Source organism: Corylus avellana, chromosome 9 (genome assembly GCF_965113065.1).
Source record: "Corylus avellana chromosome 9, dhCorAvel1.hap1.2, whole genome shotgun sequence".
Classification (NCBI taxonomy): domain Eukaryota; kingdom Viridiplantae; phylum Streptophyta; class Magnoliopsida; order Fagales; family Betulaceae; genus Corylus; species Corylus avellana.
The window spans coordinates 11,839,227-11,864,167 of NC_142498.1; the positions used below are offsets into that span (position 1 = coordinate 11,839,227).

The 24,941-nt window shown below is 38.1% G+C and overlaps 3 protein-coding genes, 1 non-coding gene and 1 pseudogene across 5 annotated transcripts in view; all 5 read left to right on the top strand.

Moving 5' to 3' along the window:
• Nucleotides 1-6,481, top strand: part of LOC132190461 (NADP-dependent malic enzyme) — a 61,754-nt gene extending 55,273 nt beyond the window's left edge. Inside the window, exons 16-20 of the transcript XR_015909126.1 lie at nt 5,557-5,630; nt 5,769-5,843; nt 5,936-6,026; nt 6,165-6,300; nt 6,391-6,481. The gene's annotated coding sequence lies outside the window, so the exon portion shown is untranslated. The remainder of the gene's footprint in view (nt 1-5,556; nt 5,631-5,768; nt 5,844-5,935; nt 6,027-6,164; nt 6,301-6,390) is intronic.
• Nucleotides 6,482-14,306: 7,825 nt separating this feature from the next.
• On the top strand, nt 14,307-18,990 carry LOC132190908 (disease resistance protein RPM1). 2 transcript variants are annotated; one of them, XM_088510599.1, is made up of 3 exons: nt 14,372-14,578; nt 14,686-16,967; nt 18,623-18,990. In XM_088510599.1, exons 1-3 carry the CDS (start codon nt 14,461-14,463, stop codon nt 18,656-18,658), a joined length of 2,436 nt encoding a protein of 811 aa, XP_088366725.1. In that variant the 5' UTR covers nt 14,372-14,460; the 3' UTR covers nt 18,659-18,990. The 2 variants fall into 2 exon arrangements, with proteins under 2 accessions (XP_059461914.2, XP_088366725.1); XM_059605931.2 differs by having other exon boundaries at nt 14,307-16,967.
• On the top strand, nt 18,448-18,521 carry LOC132191167 (small nucleolar RNA Z267). Its single transcript, XR_009441198.1, has one exon. It is a non-coding gene; the product is annotated as a small nucleolar RNA Z267 (small nucleolar RNA).
• Nucleotides 18,991-20,540: 1,550 nt separating the features above from the next.
• LOC132190909 (uncharacterized) lies at nt 20,541-22,108 on the top strand. Its single transcript, XM_088510767.1, has 2 exons — nt 20,541-20,762; nt 20,969-22,108. Exons 1-2 carry the CDS (start codon nt 20,541-20,543, stop codon nt 22,106-22,108), a joined length of 1,362 nt encoding a protein of 453 aa, XP_088366893.1.
• A 912-nt stretch (nt 22,109-23,020) lies between these two features.
• Nucleotides 23,021-24,393, top strand: LOC148583697 (small ribosomal subunit protein mS81 (rPPR8)-like; annotated as a pseudogene).
• The last annotated feature ends 548 nt before the right edge of the window (nt 24,394-24,941 follow it).

A 24,941-nucleotide genomic window follows, 5' to 3' on the forward strand; every position in this document is an offset into this window, starting at 1 on the left:
TTACATTATTCTGCCAATCTATCAGGCGATCAAGCCAACGGTGCTGATAGGATCATCTGGAGTTGGAAAGACTTTTACAAAGGAGGTGGTTGAGACCATGGTGTCAATCAGATACAGTCCATATATATTTAGCCATAACTAGTCTTTCTAGTTATGGCATGTTCTTGTATTATAGCTATAGTATATTGTAATTAATAGATAGATTTTAGTTGCCTTATTGGGGTCCCTAGATTGCTATAATCGCTGAGATACAGCTTGTAATTACCTAGACAATTTTCTATATAATACGAGCAACCCTCACATTGAGAGGTATTCAGTACAATTGACATGGTATCAAAGCCATCATCTAAATTAGGGTTGTTTTCAGTTACCTGTTGAGGGCCGTAGGTCAAGCTTGGGTTGGGACTGGGTCGTTGTATTTTTGTGGCGGTCGATAATTTCAGGGGAGTTGTTGATCATTCTGGTGGGTTCTAAACTGCTGTTCGGCAGTTTCTTGGTTTGTGGAGGATCCTTGGTGACTGTCGGCAAGGTCTGTGGTGGTCGTCGGCAAGTTCTGTGCAGTCTTGGAGTGTTCCCGGCGATTTGTGGTGGTTGTCGGCAGATTCTGTGCGACGTGGGCTGTCGGCGTGGTGTTATCGGCGACGTGGGCTGTCGGCGTGGTGTTATCGGCGACTTGGGCAGTCGGCGTGGTTTTTCCGGCGAGTTGGGCTATCGGAGATTTGGGCTGTCGGCGTGGTGCGGTGAGCGTGGAGTTTCCGGTGAGTTGGGCTGTCGAGATTTTTTGCTTGTGGTGCTGTTGAATTTGAGTTGCTGAAATTGTGGTTTTGGGCTTGGGTATTGTTGGGCTTGGACTTGCTGGGCTAATTGGTTTGGACTTACTGATTTGAGTTGCTGAAATTGTGTTTTTGGGCTTGGGCGTTGTTGGGCTTGAACTTGCTGGGCTGATTGGCTTAGACTTGCTGAGTTGCTGGTAACTTTGGGCTTGCTGGGCTTGGGCTTTGTTGCTGTTCAGGGTTGCAGATTGCTGTTTGACTTGAGTGGACTTGGGCTTGCTGTCCAACAGATCTGGTGGGCTTGTTACTTCTTTATCAGGTTGTTTAATTTCTAATTTTTTGATTTCATTATGTCTTCTAGCGAGACTTTTGGGGTCCGTTTTACTGGAAAAAATTATTCTGCTTGGGAATTCCAATTTCAATTATTTGTTACGGGAAAAGAGTTGTGGGGCCATATTGACGGTAGTGATCCAGCTCCTACGGAAGCTAAGGATTTGGCTAAGTGGAAGGTCAAGGATGCACGTGTGATGTCTTGGATCTTAGGGTCTGTTGATCCTCTTATTGTGCTCAATCTGAGGCCCTATAAGACTGCAAAGACTATGTGGGAGTATTTGCTGAAGGTTTATCACCAGGATAATACCGCACGCCGTTTTCAGCTGGAATATGAGATTGCTAATTACACTCAAGGCAATCTCTCCATTCCGGAGTATTTTTCTGGTTTTCAAAATTTGTGGGGAGAATTTTCTGATATGGTTTATGCGAAGGTACCTGCTGCATCTCTGTCTGCTGTTCAGGCTGTTCATGAACAGAGCAAGAGAGATCAATTCCTGATGAAATTACGCCCTGAATTTGAGGTTACTCGCTCAAATTTAATGAATCGGGATCCTTCGCCATCTTTGGATGTTTGTTTTGGAGAATTACTCCGTGAGGAGCAGCGTCTTTTCACGCAGGCTACGTTCCAGCACAATTCCAACCCAAATCCAGTAGCCTATGCAGCCTATGGGAAAGGGAAGGGTAAGGATATGCGTAAGGTCCAGTGTTTCAGCTGTAAGGAATATGGTCATATTGCGGCCAATTGTGCAAAGAAATCTTGCAATTACTGTAAGAAACCGGGCCACTTTATCAAAGAATGTCCCACTCGGCCTCAGAATCGTCAAGCTACTGCCTATCAGGCTGCAGTAAACACCTCTTCTGCTTCAGTGATGTCCTCAGCCTCTTCTTCTACGGCCGGATCAGCTGTTCTTACTCCTGAAATGGTCCAGCAGATGATTATGTCAGCCTTCTCTGCCTTAGGGCTCCAAGGTAATGGTACTATTTCGTCTAAGTCTTGGCTTATTGATTCTGCAGCATCCAATCATATGACCAGATCGTCTGATACTCTTTGCAATGTTCGTTCATATCATGGTTCATCTCATATTCAAGTAGCTAATGGAAGTCATTTAGCTATTAATGAAGTAGGAGATATTAATCCTTCATTCAGAGATGTTTATGTCTCTCCTGGCCTTTCTAATAGTCTTATTTCAGTTGGCCAGTTAGTTGAAAAAAACTGTGATGTCCATTTCTCTCGTGATGGTTGTCTTGTGCAGGATCAGGTGTCGGGGAAGATACTCGCGAAGGGGCCTAAAGTTGGCAGACTATTTCCACTGCACTTTTCAATTCCTAGTTGTTTATCTTTGGCTTGTAGCACAGTTAACACTCCAAACGAAGTATGGCACAAACGTTTGGGTCATCCAAATTCTGTTATTCTGTCTCATATGTTAAATTCTGGTGTGTTAGGCAATAAAGAAAGAGTTTCTCAAAATTTGTCATTTGATTGTTCTGTATGCAAACTTGGTAAGAGTAAAACTCTTTCGTTTTCTTCTCATGGTAGTCGTGCTACAAAATGCTTTGATGTTGTGCATAGTGATGTATGGGGCATTTCTCCTGTCATTTCTCATGCTCGATATAAATATTTTGTAACATTCATAGATGATTTCAGTCGATATACTTGGGTCTATTTTCTTAGGGCCAAATCTGAGGTTCTGTCTGTTTTTCAGACCTTTGTAGCATATATTGAGAATCAATTTTCTACAGGCATTAAGATTTTGAGGTCTGATTCTGGTGGAGAATATATGTCCCACGAGTTTCATGATTTCTTACGTCACAAAGGAATTGTCTCTCAGCGCTCTTGTCCTTATACTCCTCAGCAAAATGGGGTGGCGGAACGAAAGAACCGCCATCTCTTGGATGTTGTTCGTACTTTATTACTTGAGTCCTGTGTTCCTTCTAAATTCTGGGTTGAGGCATTATCTACTGCAGTTTACTTAATTAATCGACTGCCCTCTCAGGTCTTGCATTTTGATTCTCCTTATTATCGTTTGTATCATCAGCATCCTAGCTATCTTAATCTGCATACTTTTGGATGTGTTTGTTTTGTTCATTTACCTGCTCATGAACGTCACAAACTTTCTGCTCAGTCTGTTAAATGTGCCTTTATGGGTTATAGTGTTTCTCACAAAGGTTATGTTTGTTATGATCCTTGTTCTGACAAATTTCGTATCTCTCGTAATGTTGTGTTCTTTGAGCATCAATATTTCTTTTCTACACATGTTGAATCATCGCCTGAGATTAGTATTCTACCTTGTTTTGATGAATTGCCTCTTTTGCCTGAGCGGTTCAAACCTGGAATTGTGTATACTCGACGTCTACCAACTTTGCCCCTTCCCGAGACTGACCCTTCTTCTGAAACTGTTCCGACAACTCCTCCGATTGATCCGCCATCTGAGACAGTTCATGAGTTTGGTCCTCGACGATCTTCTAGGGTATCACGCCCTCCTGATAGGTATGGTTTTCCCCACACTTCGTTTACTGCTACTTTATCTTCTATTTCCATTCCTACATGTTTTTCCGAGGCTGTTCAATATGAATGTTGGCGGAAAGCGATGGATGAGGAACTTCGGGCTCTCCAGGACAATCATACATGGGACATGGTTCCTTGCCCCTCTCATGTTAAAGCCATTGGTTGTAAATGGGTTTACTCGATTAAGCTTCGCTCTGATGGGACTTTGGATCGGTATAAGGCCCGCTTAGTTGCTCTTGGGAATAGGCAAGAATATGGGGTAGACTATGAGGAGACATTTGCTCCAGTTGCGAAGATGACTACAGTGCGTACAATTATTTCTATTGCCGCCTCCCAAGGCTGGCCACTTCACCAGATGGATGTCAAAAATGCTTTTCTTCATGGTGATCTCAAAGAAGATATTTACATGACTCCTCCTCCGAGGTTGTTTTCTTCTCCATCTACCGCTGTGTGTAAGTTAAAGCGGTCTCTCTATGGCTTAAAACAGGCTCCCCGGGCACGGTTTGAAAAATTCAGGTCTACTTTGCTTCGCTTCTCCTTTGTCCAAAGCCAATATGATTCTTCTTTGTTCCTTTGCAAGACTCAAACTGGTATTGTTCTTTTACTTGTGTATGTGGATGATATCGTTATTACGGGAACCGACTCCAGTTTGATTGCACATCTCAAGCGGAATCTTCAAGACTCTTTTCATATGAAAGACCTTGGTCCTCTTACGTATTTTTTGGGGTTGGAGGTGCACACTGATTCTTTTGGTATATTCTTGAATCAACACAAATATACCCAGGACTTGATTAGTCTAGCTGGTCTTCAAGATTCTTCTTCGGTGGATACTCCTATGGAGGTTAATGTGAAATATCGAAGTGAGGAGGGTGATCTTCTCTCTGATCCTACTGTGTTTCGACAGTTGGTAGGCAGCTTGAATTATTTGACTATTACTCGGCCCGATATTTCCTTCGCTGTACAGCAGGTTAGCCAGTTTATGCAAACTCCCCGCCATCTTCATTTAGCTGCTGTTCGGCGTATCATTCGATATCTTCGGGGCTCTTCTGGCCGTGGGTTGTTCTTTCCAACTGGCTCTTCTCTTCGCCTTGTTGCTTATAGTGATGCGGATTGGGCAGGATGTCCTGACACTCGGCGGTCTGTCACAGGTTGGTGCATGTTTCTTGGTGATTCTTTGATTTCTTGGAAGAGTAAGAAGCAAGCTCGTGTTTCTAAATCATCTACTGAATCCGAATACCGGGCAATGTCTGCTGCTTGTTCTGAGATTGTCTGGCTTCGTGGGCTTTTGGCTGAGCTTGGTTTTTCTCAAACTGATTCTACTCCTCTTCATGCTGATAATACTAGTGCCATTCAAATAGCTGCTAATCCTGTTTACCATGAACGTACGAAGCATATTGAGGTAGACTGTCATTCTATTCGGGAAGCCTTGGACACTCGTGTTATCTCTCTTCCTCATGTTTCCACTGATCTCCAGATTGCTGACGTCTTCACGAAGGCTATGACACGACAACGTCATCAGTTTCTTGTGGGCAAATTGATGCTTCTTGATCGACCAGCATCAATTTGAGGGGGGATGTCAATCAGATACGGTCCATATATATTTAGCCATAACTAGTCTTTCTAGTTATGGCATGTTCTTGTATTATAGCTATAGTATATTGTAATTAATAGATAGATTTTAGTTGCCTTATTGGGGTCCCTAGATTGCTGTAATCGCTGAGATACAGCTTGTAATTACCTAGACAATTTTCTATATAATACGAGCAACCCTCACATTGAGAGGTATTCAGTACAATTGACACATGGCATCTCTGAATAAGGTTGGTTCTCTCTCTCTCTCTCTCTCTCTCTATATATATATATATATATATATATATACACACACACGCACAATATTGTAACAGGAAGAGTTTGAGATTGACATTGGTGAGTATTGGCTTGTAGAAACCTCTCTTGCTCTCTCCAACCCAACTTCACAGTCTGAATGTACAGCTGAAGAAGCTTACACATGGCGTGAGGTAAACATCTGTTTCTTTTCCTTGGATTTTTAATTCAAAACTCCTCATTTCTTGCATCTGACAGCAGAATGTTAAGGGTAAATGAACTAGCACAACTCTTTTTAACCCTCTCCACCCTTGTCCTCTATCAATGTGCAGGGTCGAGCAATCTTTGCCAGTGAAAGCCCTTTTGACCCTGTTGAGTATAATGGGAAAGTTTTTGTGCCCGGCCAGGTCCTAAACAATATTATATTATCATAACCGACTCTCTTTACCCGAAATTTTTTAGGATATTATTCGCTTACTTGTTAATCCCTTTCATTCAGGCCAACAATGCTTACATCTTTCCTGGTTTTGGTTTGGGTTTGATCATCTCTGGCGCAATCCGAGTGCATGATGACATGCTTTTGGCAGCCTGTAAGTACATTAACATCAATGTTATATGGAGGCATACATGCTTCTTAATTTTCTTTTCTTTCTATTCTTTTTCATTTGTTTTATCCAAATGATTCATGGATTATCAACTACTTAAATCTTTTTCCCCTCTTGCAACAGCCGAAGCTTTGGCTGCACAAACCACACAGGAAAACTTTGATAAGGGACTGATTTATCCACCATTCTCTAATATCAGAAAGATATCAGCCCACATTGCTGCTAAAGTCGCTGCTAACTGCTAAGGCATATGAACTTGGTGAGAGTTTCTTTCTGATATCATCAGCTGTTACAAAAGGATCCCTGCCTCTTTTTAATATTAATATATAATTTAATTGATGATTTACAGGTCTTGCTTCTCGTCTCCCTCGTCCCAAAGATCTTGTTAAGTATGCAGAGAGTTGCATGTACAGCCCAATCTACCGAAGCTACAGCTAGACTTCCCTCCATTTTGTAGTCTGCACCAATCTGAGTTTTTTTTTTTTTGGAGTTTCCAAATTCCAATGATCGGTTTGCCTTTAGTCCTGTAGTTGGGAAGTAGTCAGTAGTGGTAATGGTATCAGGATGATTGATATTTTGTTATCTCATTTCTTGAAAATAAACAAGTTTTACTTGACTCACGATTGTCAATCTTTTCAAATGAACAATATTCCAAATATGGGAAAGATTCATTAGGATTATATCTTGTAATTTATTTTTCTTATGTTGGATTTTTATTTAATGTAATGAATTTTTTATATGCAAATAAAGAATTTGGAATGAAAGCTCCGAATTTGTATTGATGAACGATTCTGTAACAAGAAAATAGCTGAGTTTGAGTACAGCTTTGCCTACAAGAAAGAAAGGAAAAGGTAATTAATCCTAAAATTTGTATTTTTCTGCCTTTTGTTTTCTTTCTTAAAATAAAAAACATCAATAAACAACACAAATAATATATATATATATATATATATATATATATATATATATATAAAATAAATAAATAAATAAAAAACCTCGGAAAACAATATTTATTATTGAAAATTTGAAATGGTTAAATGGATGGTTGCAGAACCGTGGCGGGATGGTCTCGTGTGAAAAACTTGAAAGAGCCATTAAAGTTAAGAGGGAGAAGCACATTGAGCAAATAGATGCGAGACTAGCGCAGATGTCTGCTCAGATGGCGACGTATGAGGCTCGGATTCGCAGCCTTGAGAGGTCGAGACGGATGGGCTCCGAGCCAGAGGTGACGACTATCAGGAATTTGCAAGATGCAGAGTCCCCAGCCCGAGTGATTGTGAGATCCTCAGTTGATAGCCGATCAGATAACAATATATTCTTATTGTTTCTATTTGAGTAACACGATTATCTTACGAGATGAATATCATTTTAAGGGCTAGTAATTTTGTTTGGTAAATAAACTTTATTCGTATCTAACACAATTGTATATAACACAATTGCAATGTAATATGCATGTGTAGATGACGTAAGAATAGAAGCTGAGGACGACGATCACAATGAAATCCAACACCAAACACCAGCTAGACAGAAGTCTCGTTTGTCAAGACATTATACTCGTCGTTCAGGCACCCCGTGAGTATATATATATAAACTCAAAATAATCTACTTTGTTGTTCCTGGTTGGTTTGGTTGTGATTGGAGCTTTGGTAAGATTAAATATGGTACATATACAAGTATAAAATAAATGATCATTGATGGGCTTTTCACTGAGTAACTGGACCTCTTGCCACAAAGCATTGAGTGTTCACGTCAAAAGGTGAAAAATTTGGATTTGATCAATATCATGGTTAGTTTGGTTTTGTAGCCTCTTTGACTCGAGTTAGTAGGTCCTTAGGGGTGTCTCTACAACTAATGCCCTAAAACCATCTGGTTTGGGAGTCATTGACTTAATACTCACTAGATGGGTCAATTAGAAAGCTTAAAGGAATCAAACATTGCACAACCTGACCAAAAAAAAAAAATGTCATTGTTGTTCATTCTAATAGGGAATTCAATGAATTTTGAGATATGGAGATATTACATGTTGGAAAGAATTGGAAGCCTCATAATTTTGTGCTAGTTCACCTTACACTGCTTTCAAACTTATGATGTTTTAGCATGTCCTTGTAAGTAAATGAACTTTGAGATTTCAATCCATTGTGAAGATGGAGTTCATCTTTTTAAGCTTGCTAATGAATGAAAATCATGATCTTGAAGTGATGCTTTAATTTTTGGAATAACATGAACTGTGCATGATGTTTGTGGGTAACATTTCTGGAAAACCCTCACGAGACTTCATTCATCCTCTAGGGAATTCTTAGGGATTTAAAAAGGCTTGTTGCATATGCTAAATGCAATCGTACATTCCACGAAAGATGGATTTATCTTTTTGTTCTCTGTTTTTCACTTGTATTTTAGTTTTGTATTACTAAGGGACTAGCAATATGTAAGTTTGGGGGTGTGTTAAGTGCTAAAATATCATATTTTTAGCTCTTAACTTACATGTTTTAATCCTTTAGTTTTAGTTAATTCATGCTATTTTACTTCATTTTTGTATTTTCTTTGTTTTATAGGTTTTTGGAAGAAAAGAAAGCGTTTCCGGAAAAGTTTCAAGCTTAAAGGGCAAATTGAGAAGACCTAGAAGATATGGTTAAGCTTAGCCAATCATGGTTAAGCTTAGCCAATCATGGTTAAGTTTAATCAAATAAAGGAAATGATTAAATCGGAATTTCTTAAATTGGAGTCAAAATCGGATTGGATTCAAAATTGGATTCTGCATACCTCTCGGTATTTTGATCATAACTTTTAGCTCAAATATTAGATTGAGGTGATTCAAGTAGCATTGGAAAGATAACTTAAAATTCTATAAATCATTGTGAAATAGTATTTTCCTAATTTGGAGTGCCGCAATGCCAAAATCACGCCGCAAGTTAGGACCGCAATTCTGGGCGAATCCTATTCCGATTTGAACTTAGGTTTTCTTTATCCTAATTGGACTTGGATTTAAATCTCCGAAATGACTAGGATTACTAGGGTTTCTCGGACTCTCCTAAACCCTATAAATAGACCTCTAAGCCTCACAATTTAAGAGAGAATTTCAAGGAGACAACTTTGGGGAGAGGAATTGGAGGCTACTTCTAGGAACGGTTTTCGGTTCTTTCTTTTCATTTTTCTTTTCTTTTATTTTTATTATACATAACTAACTCTTAAGGAGGGCTAAATTAAAATCCTAATTATGTTTATTTAATATTTCAATATTGGCGCCTTTGTGATAATCATATTGTGTTGTTTAACTTGATTAATTCCTGTTTTATTGAATTCCTCATATATATGTGACTGGCCATTATATGCATGTGGTATGGATTAGTTAATTAAATCAATTTGGATGACCGAGTCCTGGGTTTAATAAGAGTAACAAAAGATATCCACACCGGATTCTTGGGTTAATCAATATGGGGAACCGGGATTAAATACTCATGCCCTAAACCTCATGTGTTTGTCGATTTTCACAGATTTATGTTTTTTTTAAAAACAACTTAATAAACACCCATGCTAAATACTTTAAGAAATAAAATAATTAGAATAAACACCCATACCTAATTCGTTGCCTAGGGAAATCAATAGCTTAAGGAGTAGACACTCATGCCCTTAGATTGGCAACCATTAAGTACTCATAATATGATTGGATCATTGGCATATTGTTATATTATCTTAATATGATTAGTGGTAGATATCAAAGCCTACCTTTACCTTTACTTTATCTTTATATCTTTTTATTTCTTTTTCACAATATCAATGCAGTGACAAGTTGATATTTTAATCACTTCTAAATAAAATCAACAATCCTCATGGGATCGACCTCGTACTTGCTGCACTATACTATCGTTTAATTTTGTGCACTTGCGAGTAAAACGTATCAAATATTATCTATTAATTTATGTAGTATTTGGCACAACAACATATTCATCATCAATCAAAATATCAGTATTTGTGTTAGAGTCTACAAAGAAATCAGAAACATCAAGATGAGTGTTACCATCTCCATTTAGAGTATCAAGAAAAACTGGAGAATCTTCAGGATCACTGTGATTAGCAAAATTCATTTCAATCCCCTTTTCTTTTATGGAGGCTTGATATAGGTCTATTAGATGTTTAGGCGTACGACAGGTATGTGACCAATGTCCTTTCATACCACACTTGTAACATTTATCTTCATAGTTCTTTATAGGTTTATTCTGTAAAGCTTTATTTTCATTTTATTTTGCCTTAGTGTGGTTCCACTTCTGGTAGTATGAAGTATTTATTTTGCAAGAATTATGAATACGTTTCCTTTGACCTCTATAATTTTTTTTCTACCACGTCTACATCTACGACCATGGTTTCCTATATTACCATGAAATGAGGTTCCATTTGCTTCAGGAAATGGTGTAGAACCTATTGGACGAGATTGATGATTTTTCATTAATAGCTCGTTGTTTTGCTCAGCCACTAGAAGACAAGATATCAGTTCAGAATATCTTATGAAATTACGCTCTCGATATTGCTGCCGCAGGAGCACATTCGAGGCATGAAATTTGGTATATGTTTTTTCTAATATATCCATATCAGTGACTTTTTCTCCACACAATTTTAATTGTGAGCTGATTTTAAAGAGTTCAGAGTTACAGTCACTAACACTCTTGAAATCTTGCAACCTCGGGTGCATCCAATCATAACGAGCTTTTGGGAGGATAACTGTCTTCTGGTGCTCGTATCTCTCCCTTAAATTATTCCACAAGGTAAATGAATCCTTTACCGAAAGGTACTCAGTTTTTATATGCTTCAGGCATATAAAATTATAAGACATCATATTCATAGCATTAGTATGATAACATTCTAGTTCATATAAATCTCACATGAATTATAATATGCAAATGTTATAATATGATTCTTAAAACACTAAAAATTTCTAAGCATATGTTAGAATGTTAATTAACAAAATAGATAATAAGATTATTAAATGTTAAAGAAACTTACAATGAATTGAGAATACCTCACGGATAGCTTTTGATGTTAAAGCTCAAAAAAACATAACAATTGGCTAGAGCTTCGTGCTGATAACGTGTTGTAAAATTAAAGAAAATGACAATACAAGATAAAGAAATTGCAATATGTGAAACTAGTTATTCAGGAACTATGTATGATTCTTCTATATTATTGTGTGTTTTATAGGCATGGAATACTATTCAATACTCTATTTTATAGGCGTGGAATCATAATGGAAAGTTGATGAATATGAAAGGGTAGTACATGAATCAAAATGCTACATCAATGTATTACATGAATGTTATGAGAATTCTAAAAGATGACATGAATGTGTAGAATTCCAAGAGATTGAACTAAATGGTCATCCACCAAATGCTTGAATGCATTCATAACACTCCCCCTTATAATATAAAAAATGAAAATGTTTTTATGTTAATTGTTTTTAAGAAAAAAAAAATGTGAATAGTATTTGGTGGTGGGAGGGTGATTAACAAACAACCTCTTAATGCCTATATATAGTTTTCTTAAGGATTTAAATTTAATTTTTCTCTTTCGTATTAAAGAAAAAAACAAAAAAACCTAGACTATTGAAAAAATTACAGAAGGTTGTAGTTTTTTTGCAACATGTTTTTTTTTTTTTTTTTGGTGGGGTGGGGGGGGGGGGGCACACAACTATTGTTTGACACTTAGTTTTGTAAAATATATTTTTATAGGGAAGTAAAAAATAATTTTATACCCTAAACTTATAAAATATTAAAGAAAAACTCTTGCTAGTGCTCTTAAACCACGAAACCTTAAAACGTGATAGTTTGACCCCTCCAAGTACCTCCTTGTTGCACGTTTTACACTCTTTTAGAGCATCTCTAACAAACACTTCAAATGAACCTTTATAATTAATTATAGTTATTATATATTGTTTTTCCTTTAAAAACAGGACACTTTAAAAGACAAGTTTTGCTCAAATTTATTATAGAGAACTTCCATTTCTGTAGCAATTTGTAAGATTTTTTTTTATGAAAACTCCTTCTATCAGGATGAGCTGTAAAACAAGAGTTTAGCTGTGAACGACGGTAAAGAGCTGTAACTGAGTGGCTGGCGGTGGAGAAAGGGCTGGTGGTGCTTTTGGGCAAAGAAAATGCCTCCAAAGAAGTAGATAGTGCCTCTGAAGAGGAAGATTGTGCCTCCAAAAAAGCGAATAGGACCTCCGAAGAGGCAGCAAGAAGGGGAGGGAAAAAGAGGAAAAGGGGATAAGGGGGAAATAGGTGGGAGGAGAGAGCTGTGACTTCCTCCCCCATAGATGGCCAGAAATACAAAGGAGGCTTTCTTCTAGGTTTTCTTGACATATGCTACAAAAATTTCCTTGAGATTCGAAGCATCTTTTCTTTTTTCTTTTTATTTTTTATTTTTTATTTTTATTTTTTAAATTTGTGCGACACAATTGCGTGCTATCACTCACCAATGCTAATCCGTCATTTGATTTGCCCTTTGACCTGTCATGAAATTTTCTTATTTACTTTATGAATGTAATAAATATTATGTGTTTTTTTAATATTTTTTAATGTCTTCATAATTGTAATGTTATTTTTAAAATCACAAATAAAAAAAGTATTTTATAAAAAAATGCCACGTTGCTTCTGGCTGTTAAAGCTGTTGGGAGAAAGAAAAGGAAAGAAAGGACGTGAATGGACAAAATGACAGCCTTATCAGCTACCTTTGGCAAATGGAGGTCCAGCACTGTAGCTGGAACGGCACAGTGCGAAGCTGACCAAATGTCAGCTTTTTTATTTTTATTTTTATTTTTTTTTTTGGGCCAAGGGGTGGCCGGACCACCCCCTTGTCCACGGGGGTGGTTCGACCACCCCCAGATCGGCCAGGGGGTGGCTGGAGCCACCCCCTTGGCCAAAAATGGGGTGGTCCGGCCACCCCATTTTGGCCAAGGGGTGGCTGGAACCACCCCAGCGTTTCCCACCCCTTTTTTTTTATTTTATTTTTATTTTTATTTTTATTTTTTATAATATTTTGATTTAAAAAAAAAAAGATAAAAAATTATTTTTTGGCGCCACGTGTCAGTCGGTACTGTAGCTAGAACAGTACCATTCCAGCTACAGTACCGGACCTGCTCTCCCCAAACATAGCTATCTTGCCCACCTGCTCCTCCTAAATACTCAACCCCACCATATACGTCTTATCAGAGCATTTAAGTTATTTAATATTTAGGATTGGTTTGACAATAGACTAGGATTATGATTTTTGGTTTGTAATTTAATAATATGGTATACATTAGATTTTTTATATTAATTTTTTTTTAAAAAAAAATTATAGTAAATATTTTATTAAAAAATAAAAAAGTAATCAATATTATATAAAAGCAAGAAAGCTTTACTTTATTATTATTTTTTTTCGCTGAAATGGAAGCTCAACTTCGCGATTCTTCGACCCAAAACTACGAGAAGAAAGTCCTACATTTGGAAACCCTTTTTTTTTTGCAATTTTTCTAAAGAAAAAAATCAATATATATATATTTTTCATATTATCATATAACTTTCTCGTAGGGGTGTCAAAAATAACCGAAAAATCGGAACCGGGAAACTGGGGACCGGTTCCGATTCCGGTTGCCAAAAAAAAAAAAAACCGGGACCCCGGTTCCGGTCCAGGTTTTTGGCACCTAGTAAAAACCGGAACCGGATCTTATTTTATTAAATAATATATATATATATTTTTTAATTCTTTGTCTTTTATGCAGCGTTTAGGACCTTAGGCAATTAGGTTTCTCACTTTTCTGGTTTTGAAGGTTTAAAAATGATTTTTAGGGTATTTTAAAAAATTTGAATTTTTATTTCTAAAGCTCATATAGGCAAAAACATTGATTTTTTAAGATTTTTAGGCTTCTTTAGGTTTATTTTTTAATTATTTGAAACAATCACAATAAAGCCTCTTTAATTTAGACAAAAAGATTAATAGCTTTTTCTTAAATGAGCTAACTTATGAAAAAAAAATAATGGGCTTATTTTAGGCCCAATACCTAAAATAAGCCCCAAACACTAATTTTTTTCAAAAACCGGTTACCGAATCGGGTAAAACCGGAACCGGCCGGTAACCGGGGTACCCCGGTTCCGGTTCCGGTTCCGGTTTTGGCCAAAAATCGGAAAACCGGACCGGGTTGACACCCCTACTTTCTTGAATATTTTTTAAAAAAACAAATCAAAATTCATTTTCATCTCTATATCACATGAAACTATTCCTTCCTCATTGCTCCTCTCAATGGATTTTCTGGACGTTGTGGAAGTCGTCTCTTCAGTCATACTGCAACTCAAAGCCCGGTCCTATGGAGAATCGTACATTATCGACAGGGCGATAATTCAGGTAGCGGAGACCATAAGAAAAGATCTAGAGCGGAATAAATATTTCCTCATCAATGGTGAAGTTGAGAAGTTGTTGGAAAATCTTCTTGCTGCTGTTTACAAGATGGAGGATTTTACTGAAACGGTTGTCCCGCGAAGAATGCATGAAAGGAGAATGGGCTTCGGTCGGAGGTACATTTTCATCCTTCGTCAGATATTGAATTTGAAGGCTAGAGTAGACTTTGCAAGTGAGATGAAGAAGATCGTATCCGAGATTAATCATGCTATTGACGAATTAGGTGTGAGCAGACAAAGCCATCCACGTGAAGAATCAGACGTCATTGGCTCGGAAGAGGAGAAGGGAAAGATGGTGACCTGGCTAACTGACACTAATTCCTGCCCAAATCTTGGGTTCATCTTAATCTCAGGCCAATCTGGCTCCGGCCAGACTACACTTGCAACGAAAATATATAAGAGTCGCGAGATTGAGCGTCATTTTGAATTTCGCACATGGGTTTCTGCCTCTGACGACCATGTATCCAATCTCCGGAGCATTTTGCAGAAGATTACTGAAGATTCAATGGTGGTTGATATGGAATCTACCGAAAGAGAATCAATGGAAAAGAAGATCTGTGAGATTTTGCATAAGAAACGGTGGCTGATAGTGGTCGATAATGTGCAAAACCCAAATCTTTTCAAGACTAGACCAGGTTCTGCCTTATCAGACGTAGGTGATGGTAGCAGGAGCAGGGTGATAATGACAATGACAACGACTTCTGAGAACGAATGCCTCATCAAGGGCTTTATGGATGGATATCAAAGTTTATGTTATGAGCTCCAGCCGTTACAGGACGAGGACGCATGGCATTTGTTCTTGAAAAAGGTACGCTTATTACCAGATAATGTTGAGTCCTCTGATTTAGATAAGCTCAAAAGAAAAGTTCTTGCGAAATGCGAAGGCATACCTTCGGCAATCCTGGTGCTTGGTCGTTTTCTGTCCACAAAAAAGTGCTACGAAGAATGGTTGGCAGTTCTTGAGCACTGGGACTCAAAAATCTTCGCCTTGATGAATAGTGAGCAGCTTTCCGGGTCGAGGCCTTGCCTGCTTTATTTTGGGCTTTTCCCAAAAGGATATGAAATTCCAGTGAGAAGGTTATTGCGTTTATGGCTTGCAGAAGGGCTAATTGTAACTGATAATCGGAATCCGGAGGAAATTGCTCAAGGGATTCTGACAAATTTTAAAAACAAAGGGTTGATTGAAATAGTAAAAAGGAGAAAAGATCGGAGTGCCAAAACATGCCGTATGACTGGCATCCTATATGATTTCTGCTTGTCAAAAGCTGAAGATATATTTGGCCTTCTCCACATCCACCCAACTGCGCCAGATGACGAAAGTAGTGATGCATCTCCCAAGTTTGGTGTTCGCAGTGTTGCTGATCATTGTGACATCAAAAACTATTCCCGTAAATACTCGCACATGCAACATCTGCGCTCTTACTTGTCCTTCAACATTCAAAAGAAAGATACGCCCGTGGTGGGAATAGGAAACTTTCTCAGTGAAGTCATTGGTCATCGAGGCTTTGGATTGCTCAAGGTGCTTGATCTAGAACGTGTTTACAAACCTACATTGCCCCAAAATCTGGGGCAACTCTATCTCTTAAGGTACTTGGGTTTAAGATGGACCTTCTTGGATACGATTCCCCACTCTGTTAGTGAGCTGCGCTACCTTGAAACCTTGGATGTGAAGCACACCTATATCAGCTCTCTACCCAATTCTATTTGGAAGATGGAAGACCTGCGGCATTTGTGTCTTAATGAAATACGCCTTGACATGGAAAATCGCAACAATATTTCTCTTACTAAGCTCCAGACGCTGTGGGGATTATTTGTGGACAACAATAGTCCAGTGGAGAATGGTTTGGATAGATCAATCAATCTCAGGAAATTGGGTCTAACATTTCATTTAGATCATGACTCCGTTGACAAATTAAATGCGTGGATTGCACACCTCGAAGGGCTTGAATCTCTGAGGTTAAGATCCAAGGACGAGGATGGTCGACCTTCAAAGCTTGAATTAAAGCCTCTATCAAGCCTAAAGAATCTCACCAACCTGTATTTGCTTGGAAACTTACCGGAGCTACATAGTGAGTACTTTCCTCAAAGTATTAAAGTTCTTACTTTGTCCGTATCAAAGCTGGAAAAAGATCCCATGCCAATCCTTGCGAGGCTGCCAAAGCTTTCTGTCCTTCAGCTATTGGCCGATTCCTACAATGGGAAGGAAATGGTGTACCCGAATGGCGGCTTCCAATCACTAAAAAGTTTGAAGCTCTGGATGCTCAAGGAATTGGAGACATGGACAATGGAGCAAGGAGCAATGCAGAATTTGGAAGAATTGGAAATCCGATGCTGCCACAAGCTGAAGGAAATTCCCATAATAAATCGGAACAGCATTGGCAAAATAATTTTAACGAACATGCAAGAGGAATTTGTAGTTAATGTTCGAGCCAAATTTCCCAAGGAAATCCTCGAAACTCCACCGCCATTGCCAGTACGATGTGATCATTGTCGGGATGTGAAGCAGGTTTCAATCCATTCCCTCATTTACTAGCGATTACCAGCATTTTCTCATTTCCCCTTATCTGTTATGTTGTGCAAAAATGGTCACAATTGCGGCAAATAAAGTAAGACAATTTTTTTTTTTGATAAGTAAGACAATTACACACGAATTAAAATAAAAACACTGTGATATGTTTGTAATTGCTGCATGAGGACTTGGTCCTCTGTTCTATTTATCATAAAGTATGTACGGACTACAATGAATGAATATAAAAGTACAAACAATGAAAGCAGTTTCTTACAAGAACCAAAAAAAACAAGAAACTTAGAGAAGAGGAGGTATGGTGATTTGATTTGGTATGGTGTCTGTAGACCTGACTCGGTATGGTGGTGTAACTTGAGCTGGAGCTTTGACCTTTCATGTAGCTAAAGAATTCAATTCAATACTCCCCCTCAATCCTAACGGTTGAGAACAAACGTTAATATTGGTACGAAGGTGAGCAAAACGGGTAGAGACCAAAGGCTTAGTAAGAATGTCAGTCAATTGATCTTTGCTAAAGAGAAATTTAACAAGAAGAGTCTTTTTAGCAACCCGATCCCGCACAAAATGATAATCAATTTCAATGTGTTTTGTGCGGGCATGATAGGCAGGATTTAAAGTTAAATATGTGGCACCAATATTATCACAATAGAGAATGGGTGCTGCCGAGAGAAAGATCCCAAGTTCTTTGAGCAAGGATTGAATCCAAATCAACTCTGCAGTGGCATTGGCTAAGGCCTGGTATTCAGACTCCGTATTGGAATGAGACACAGTAGGTTGTTTCTTGGCTGTCTAATATAAGAGAGTACAGCCAAGAAATGTGTAGTAGCCAGAGGTGGATTTTTTGTCATTAGGGCATCCTACCTGGTCGGCACCGGAAAAGGCAACCAGTTGAGCGGAGGAGCTAGGTCTAATGAGAAGAGCATAAGAGATGGTGTGCTTCAGATATATGAGAATCCTCTTAATGGCAGTCCAATGTACACGAGCATGAGAGAATTGGGACACTTTGTTCACAGCAAAAGCTATGTCCAGGCGAGTGAGGGAGAGATAGTGCAAAGCACCAACCGTGCTTCGGAATAGGATGGGATCGGACATGGAAGTGCCATCAAATTTGCTGAGAGGTGATTCTGCCGACATTGGGGAGGAAATGGGTTTAGCTAACTGCATGTTTGTCCGAGTAAGAATGTTAGCAATGTACTGTTGCTGTGATAAGTGAAGAATAGGGGAAGAGCGCTGCACCTCAACTCCCAAGAAGAAGTTCAACAAGCCAAGATCCTTGATGGGGGAAATTTTTGGGTAGCTTTTATCAATAGTTTTGCTAAATTACTCTGTCTGTTTCTCTTTCTCTTGAGTTTGATATCTCACGCCTTAGATTAAAATTTCAATTTCATTTCTTTGCTTGCTATTTATTTATCATGATTTTCGTTTTTGTTGTTTTATATTACGAATTCCGCAAAGAAATATGCATGTGCTTGTGATGGTTTTAAATATACTATGAGAGTGTAGTCTCTATGAAATTGTTTTAATCTGAGGCTTAGGCTTTTGTATTGTCGTAGTTTTGCACTTGTTTGGCTGCCTAGAAAGTTTGGTCTTTACTTATTGCTTGTCATTACCCAACATTTTCTCTCTTTCTCTCTCAGACACAACAGAACAGTTCCACCACCGGTGACGCATAGCAAGAAACAGTGCTATTACTGGTGTTGAGCTCTCAAGTATCCGTCTTCTGATGCATGTCATTAATTCCATGTTGAGAGATCAAGTAACCATAATTACTAATTTGTTGTGTATTTTTAAAGTCATTCCTCTGATGTTGGCATAATTTGTGTTTCTGTTTGAATTTGATCTCTATGTTATGGAGTAATGTAATAGTTGAAGATGCAAACATTTATGTAATCTCTATGTTATGGATCTATTCATCAAAAATCTCGATGTTATGGATCTCTCTGTGTGACCGATGCAGACATTTGGGTTCCATTTCTATATATGATTGAAGTATGAGATTTTGTGGTCAAAGGCACAAAGCAAAATATGTATATCCAGAATTCCTCTTGGGTACCTAGAATTTCTTTGTGTTTTTTTGTAAGTTGGTACATAGAATTTCAATTCAATGAGAACTAGATTTAGTGAGAATGACAAAGGGTTCCAATCTAGCCACTTGCGTATATTAAGCTATAGCATTAAGATTGAAGTTGCTTTTTGTGTTTGTGTCTTTAAGGGAAGAGCCTTAACAAAAGCTTAGTCTCCCTGACCGTAAGTCATGTTTTGTAGTGGCTCATATGAGCCTTATGGTGGCTGTAAAGACATGGGTTCAAATTTTGGGTTTCGACATTCACAAAAGCACAGCCTTTAATCTCTAGATTATACATTGATTATGATAACACAAATGCAAAATTTACTCGGACCATTCAGTAAAATGATAAAATATTTCACTTAGGAAACTCGAGTGAGGAGAAGAATCTTGGCAAATCTCAGAAATTTTAATTAAAACATAACAAAATAAGACAAATCCATAAGGAGAAGAATCTTGACAAATAATGAACATCTAAAACACAAGTTTTCTTAAACAATTTCTAGTGGATACAAGATGTTTCAAACAGAGTGCACAATACTAGATAAAGGAAATCATCTTACTACCACTAGTATTGTTGTAACCACCAACAAAAAAGAGCAAAAGCAAAATAACAAAAACAAAGGCAACCCGATGCATCTTCAAAAAGAAATTCTTATCCCTTCTGCGATGTAGCTTTAACAGCAGCCGATTTGGACATATTAATTCTCTATATTCACCTTGTATATTGTTAGTAATGTTTCCAATCTAACAATTTCAGCCCACTAACTTGTTCTGTGTCCTTCAGCCATTCCATCAATCTTTTTTCATAAGTGACCATTTTGTAATTAACCTAGTAAAAAAAACCCAGTCACCAGGTTTCTGTTAAGGAAGAGCAGCAGCATATCACGCGTCTGCAATCTCGTCTGGACGAGATTGCAAACGAGCCCCTCTGTGACTCCCAGTGATCCTCTCGTCTGGACGAGCCTCTCTGGTTGCTCTCGTCTACAATCCCGTCTAGACATGATTGCAAACGAGCCTCCCTTTTATGAGTTATCTAATTCTACAGAAACTCATACTTATGGTATTGTTATTAAATACAACCAGATCAATTCTACCAAATCTCTTACGGATAATTCTCTTTTGTAATTAGTCTCCCTTTTGTATTAACCCTCTTAGTTTATTATCTTATCACATCAAGATTAGCTTGTTAGCTTGATGTGATCAACTACAATTGTAACTCTTTTCTATTTAAGCTCAATGAGAAAGCAGCAGAGATTATTCCGCCCAAAAACAAGTTTTTTTTTTGCTTTCTTTCATGGTATTAGAGCCTCTCGGTTAACACCTTCTCTATATATTTTTGTTCTTACTCCTCCATGGCCGAATCAAGCTCCTCTGCTCTTGCTTTCTCTATGCCCAATATTGCACACCTTTGTCAATCAAAATTGGATGATAGTAATTATCTAGGATGGGTATTTTAGTTCGAACCCATCCTAAAGACCAATGGTTTGATGGGAATTGTTGATGGCTCCGAGCCATGCCCACCAAAGTTCATTCCCGCACCCTCCGACAAGACACTACCTGAAGTCTTGAATCCAGAATACACTCTTTGGGAGAAGAAAGACCAGTGCATTCTCAGCTGGTTTATTGCAACTGTGACTGCCCAGATTATAGCTGCAAAACATCAGCACAAGTATGGTCAACATTGGCCACTCGCTATGCATCTCCATCCCGTTCCCATATCACTCAATTGAGGCGTCAGCTACAGACCTTGAGGCAAGGTTCTAAGACCTGTGCTGCATTCATTCGCATGGCTAAATCCCTATACTAACAAACAAACGTGAAAGATTTAACGATTGCACATTGTGAGGAGCTGACGAATTTATGGTCAAATGATGTGGGATTACTACAACATCTCCCATGTCTTGGCGTTTTGAAGATTCGTGATTGTTCCAAACTGGTTTCTTTGGTGGCAAAAGACGTGGAAGTTCCATCCAAACTGAGAGAAATCAAGATTGAAAATTGCAAGGTCCTGGAATCTTTACCCAATGCAATGATGTACAACAGCGCGCATCTTCAGGAGATTTGTATTGGTTATTGTCCTTCATTGATGCACTTTGCAATAGGGCAACTACCTCCAATTCTTAAGTGGCTAAAGATATGGAGTTGCAAGAACATGCTGATTTTGGTGGATGATATCAATAGTTGCGGTAGCAACATATCTCTTCTTGAGTACTTGGATATTAGTTCTTGTCCATCCCTCAAATCCTTAACATCAAGTGGAGAATTACCTGCAACACTTAAAGACCTCAAAATTTGGGATTGTGAGAAGTTGGAGTCGATAGCAAAGAGCTTCCATCACAACTCATCTCTTGAATTAATTGATATTTGGAGTTGTGAAAACCTTAAATCCTTACCCATGGGCATGCACAACCTCAACCATCTAGATCAAATTTATATTTGGGGATGTCCAAATCTTGTTTCCTTCCTGGACGGAGGGTTACTCCCTGCCAACCTGAGAGAACTTACGATTTTCAAGTGTAAGAAAATGCAAGCTCTGCCGAATTGCATACACAACGTCACCTCTCTTCAGCGATTGAAAATACAAGGCTGCCTAGGCATTGTAGCTTTTCCCACCAACCTAACATTTCTTTCTATCCATGATATGGCATTTAATGAGCCCTTTTTTGAGCTAGAATTGCACAAGCTTTCCTCTCTTAAACAACTTGAAATTGATGGTGGTTCCTCACATCTGGTGTCGCTTTCAGGGATGATAATGCCTTCCTCTCTAACTAGCCTCAAAATTAAACACTTCCCGATCCTGAAATACCTGTCTTCCAAAGACTTTCAATTCCTCACCTCTCTTGAAGAATTGTGGATCGAAAGGTGCATAAATCTCACATCTTTTCCAGAGGATGGCCTCCCTCCCTTGCTCCTGCAACTTTGTATCTTCTATTGTCCTCTACTTAAAGAGCTATGCAAGAAGGATCAAGGACAAGAATGGTTCAAAATAGCCCGCATCCCTTTCATTAAGATTGATGGGAGGTTTATCTATGAACCAGAAGAAGAGAATCATTGAATGTGAGTTTTGTTTAGATGCAAGTCAAGTTTCAAGAAATAAATCCAAAGGTTTGTTTATTGCACATCATTTCTTTTTTGCATATTGATGGGAGATTCATCTATCACCCATAATGGGAGAATAACGAGCTGCTCTCTTCTTCCCAGAAACACGTAATTATCTTTTTTTTTTTTTTTTTTTGTCTAAATGTTGGCGTTGGATTTTGCTGAATGTTGCTATTCTTGTTGGGTTTGCACAACAAGATCATAGGTGTTTGTAAAATGCCCAAGCAACCACAAAGAGAAAGGAGGCCTCCGTATTTTGAGTTTTTCATTACTAATTGTCATGTTGCTGGTCATTACAGATTTAACCAATCATTGGGACATTCCAAAAATAGGTACATAACTGGATTTTGATCCTTTGATAATGTTGGCATCTGTGTTGTGACCGCAAGCATGGTATGGACCATTTATCATATTCAGTAAATGGATTGATGTTGATTCATTTAATTTTCTAGTAGAAGAAGGAGAAGGGATTATCCTGACATTGTATCCCCATGAACAGACGGATCCGGATTATGTATATAAAAAGGTATGTCTTACTTCTCATTTAATTTTTATAATTTCTAAGAAAGTTTTGCATCCAAATAGATATAGAAATCATTAAATTCTATTTTAACTGATTGAGAAAAAATTATGGCATGTTTGGTATGTGGAATAGACCTTTCGAATTGATTGACTATTCTTATTAAATAGTTATTCATTTGTTTGGCTCCTACGAAGAGGAATACTTATTTCTCTAAAAAATAAGAGGAATAGCTATTCGTTGAGGAACATAATGGGTTTTCCAAAAAAAACTCATTTTTTTCTGCAAAACAAAGTTTTTTTAAAAAAACAATTGAAGGTTTTGACGCGACGACTAGATCATATGTAATATCTGGATATTCTTCTCTCCTACTGCCTTGATGTTGTTGCTAAAGTAATGAACAGGGGAACTTAGATGGCAAAGCAATGGTTATTTTTTTCAAATGGGAGATTGAGCAGCTGGTGATACCCAGGGACATTTGTAGTTACCATGTGATTATAAAAGCGCTAAGAAGAAGAAAATTCTTGACATTTATTATGGAAATGTTGTGTGAGATGAGGACTGAAGGCATTAGCCTTGATTTGGAGACGCCATTGATTGTGTTGGACAGCTTTGTTAGCGCTCATCACGTGTTGAAAGCAGTAGGAATTTTTGGGAACCTAGATGAGTTTGGATTTAAATGTGACAGTCTTTAAATGTGCTTTTAAAATGTCTCTGTCTGCGATCCCATGTTGCTGCTACAAATTCATTTTTGAATTCAATTGAAGGGAAGATACCATTTGATATTATGACGTATAATATCATCGGTAGGTGGTCGAAATTTGGTAGAATTAGCGGAATCGAAAGTTTGTCAGAAGCAATATTAGCAGATGGGTTTAGTCCGGATTGCTTGACTTTCTGTTTTCTTATACAGGGTTTAGGTTTTCTTATACAGGGTTTAGGAAGGGCTTGTCGGATTGATGATGCTGTTCAGGTTTTTGAGGGCATGAGAGAGAAAGGTTGTGTGCCAGACACTGGAGCTTACAATGTAATGATATCTAACTTTATATCTGTTGGAAACTTTGATGAATCTGTGAAGTACTATAAGAGCATGTTGAGTAATAACTTATCAAAAAAAAAAAAAGGCATGTTGAGTAATAAATGTGACCCACATATTTTTACTTTTACCTAATTTATTGCTGCTTTCCTTAAGGCCCGGAAAGTGGCAGATGCACCTGAAATGTTTGATGAGATGTTAGGTCGTGGGATTGTTCCCAGTACAGGGAGTATAACTTCTTTCATCGAACCTTTATGCAGATATGGTCTGCCCAATGCTGCCATGATGATTTACAATAGAGCAACAAAAGTTGGATGTAGAATATCACTTAGTGCTTATAAGCTATTCCTTATGTGGCTTTCTAGGTTTGGTAAATGTGGAATGTTGTTAAATGTATGGGACGATATGCAAGACTCTGGTTATTATTCAGATATGGAAGTTTATGAGTATGTCATCAACGGACTTTGCAACATAGGCCATCTTGAAAATGCTGTACTTGTTATGGATGAGTAAGCTATATTTGAAGATAAAAGCTGCTCGTCCTGATGACAATGCCAGGCGATATTGGCGTGCTAATGGCTGGCACTTTGAAACTGGCATGTTTGTCAGCAGCAAGTGCAGTTTGTTTATCCCCTGCTTTGCTTTTCTTGCAGCCGGTTCCATACTTGGATGCTATAGGAAATAATTATTCTACCAAGTATGTGCTCCTCTTTCTTTTAATCGTTTACCATAGCCTCTGGTGTTTACTTTTAACACATTTTCCATGCAATCATTTTCTTTCTGGTTTGAGAAACTTGTTTTCTGATACAGTATCATTCTTTTCTTTGTTTGTTCATTTGTTGGCATTATGCTAGGATAGTTGTGTGCAGGTACATCCTGTGATTGGACTATATGAGACATATGCTTGTCAGCATTGGCTTCAAAATGACTAAAATCCAACTTGTTAATCCACTATAGACATACATGCATGAAGGCTGTAAAGGCCTCATCAGCTGGACATTCACCAGATTGTTATCCAGAGGAATTATGCTTGTGTTTTCCTTGCCAACCTGTTTGTTCTTTCGTTGTTCACAATGGCCTTCTATCTCTGCTTGCTAAATGTAATTGATTTCTCACTTTGCTCCATTTTCCTTCTTTAGCTTCCTAACTTTTCCCTTGATTTTGCTGTCTAGATAGAACCAGTGCTATTCCGGGTTTGTATGTTTGAGGGGGGCGGATAGTTTTAAAATACAC

Bases quoted from the DNA above. Each gene is read 5' to 3' on its own strand.
- LOC132190908 (XM_059605931.2), top strand. From the start codon at position 14,307: ATGGATTTTCTGGACGTTGTGGAAGTCGTCTCTTCAGTCATACTGCAA. The intron at 16,968-18,622 runs GTTTCAATCCAT...TTTCTCTCTCAG, and splicing joins ATTGTCGGGATGTGAAGCAG to ACACAACAGAACAGTTCCAC.
- LOC132190909 (XM_088510767.1), top strand. From the start codon at position 20,541: ATGGGAATTGTTGATGGCTCCGAGCCATGCCCACCAAAGTTCATTCCC. The intron at 20,763-20,968 runs GTTCCCATATCA...GGCGTTTTGAAG, and splicing joins TCGCTATGCATCTCCATCCC to ATTCGTGATTGTTCCAAACT.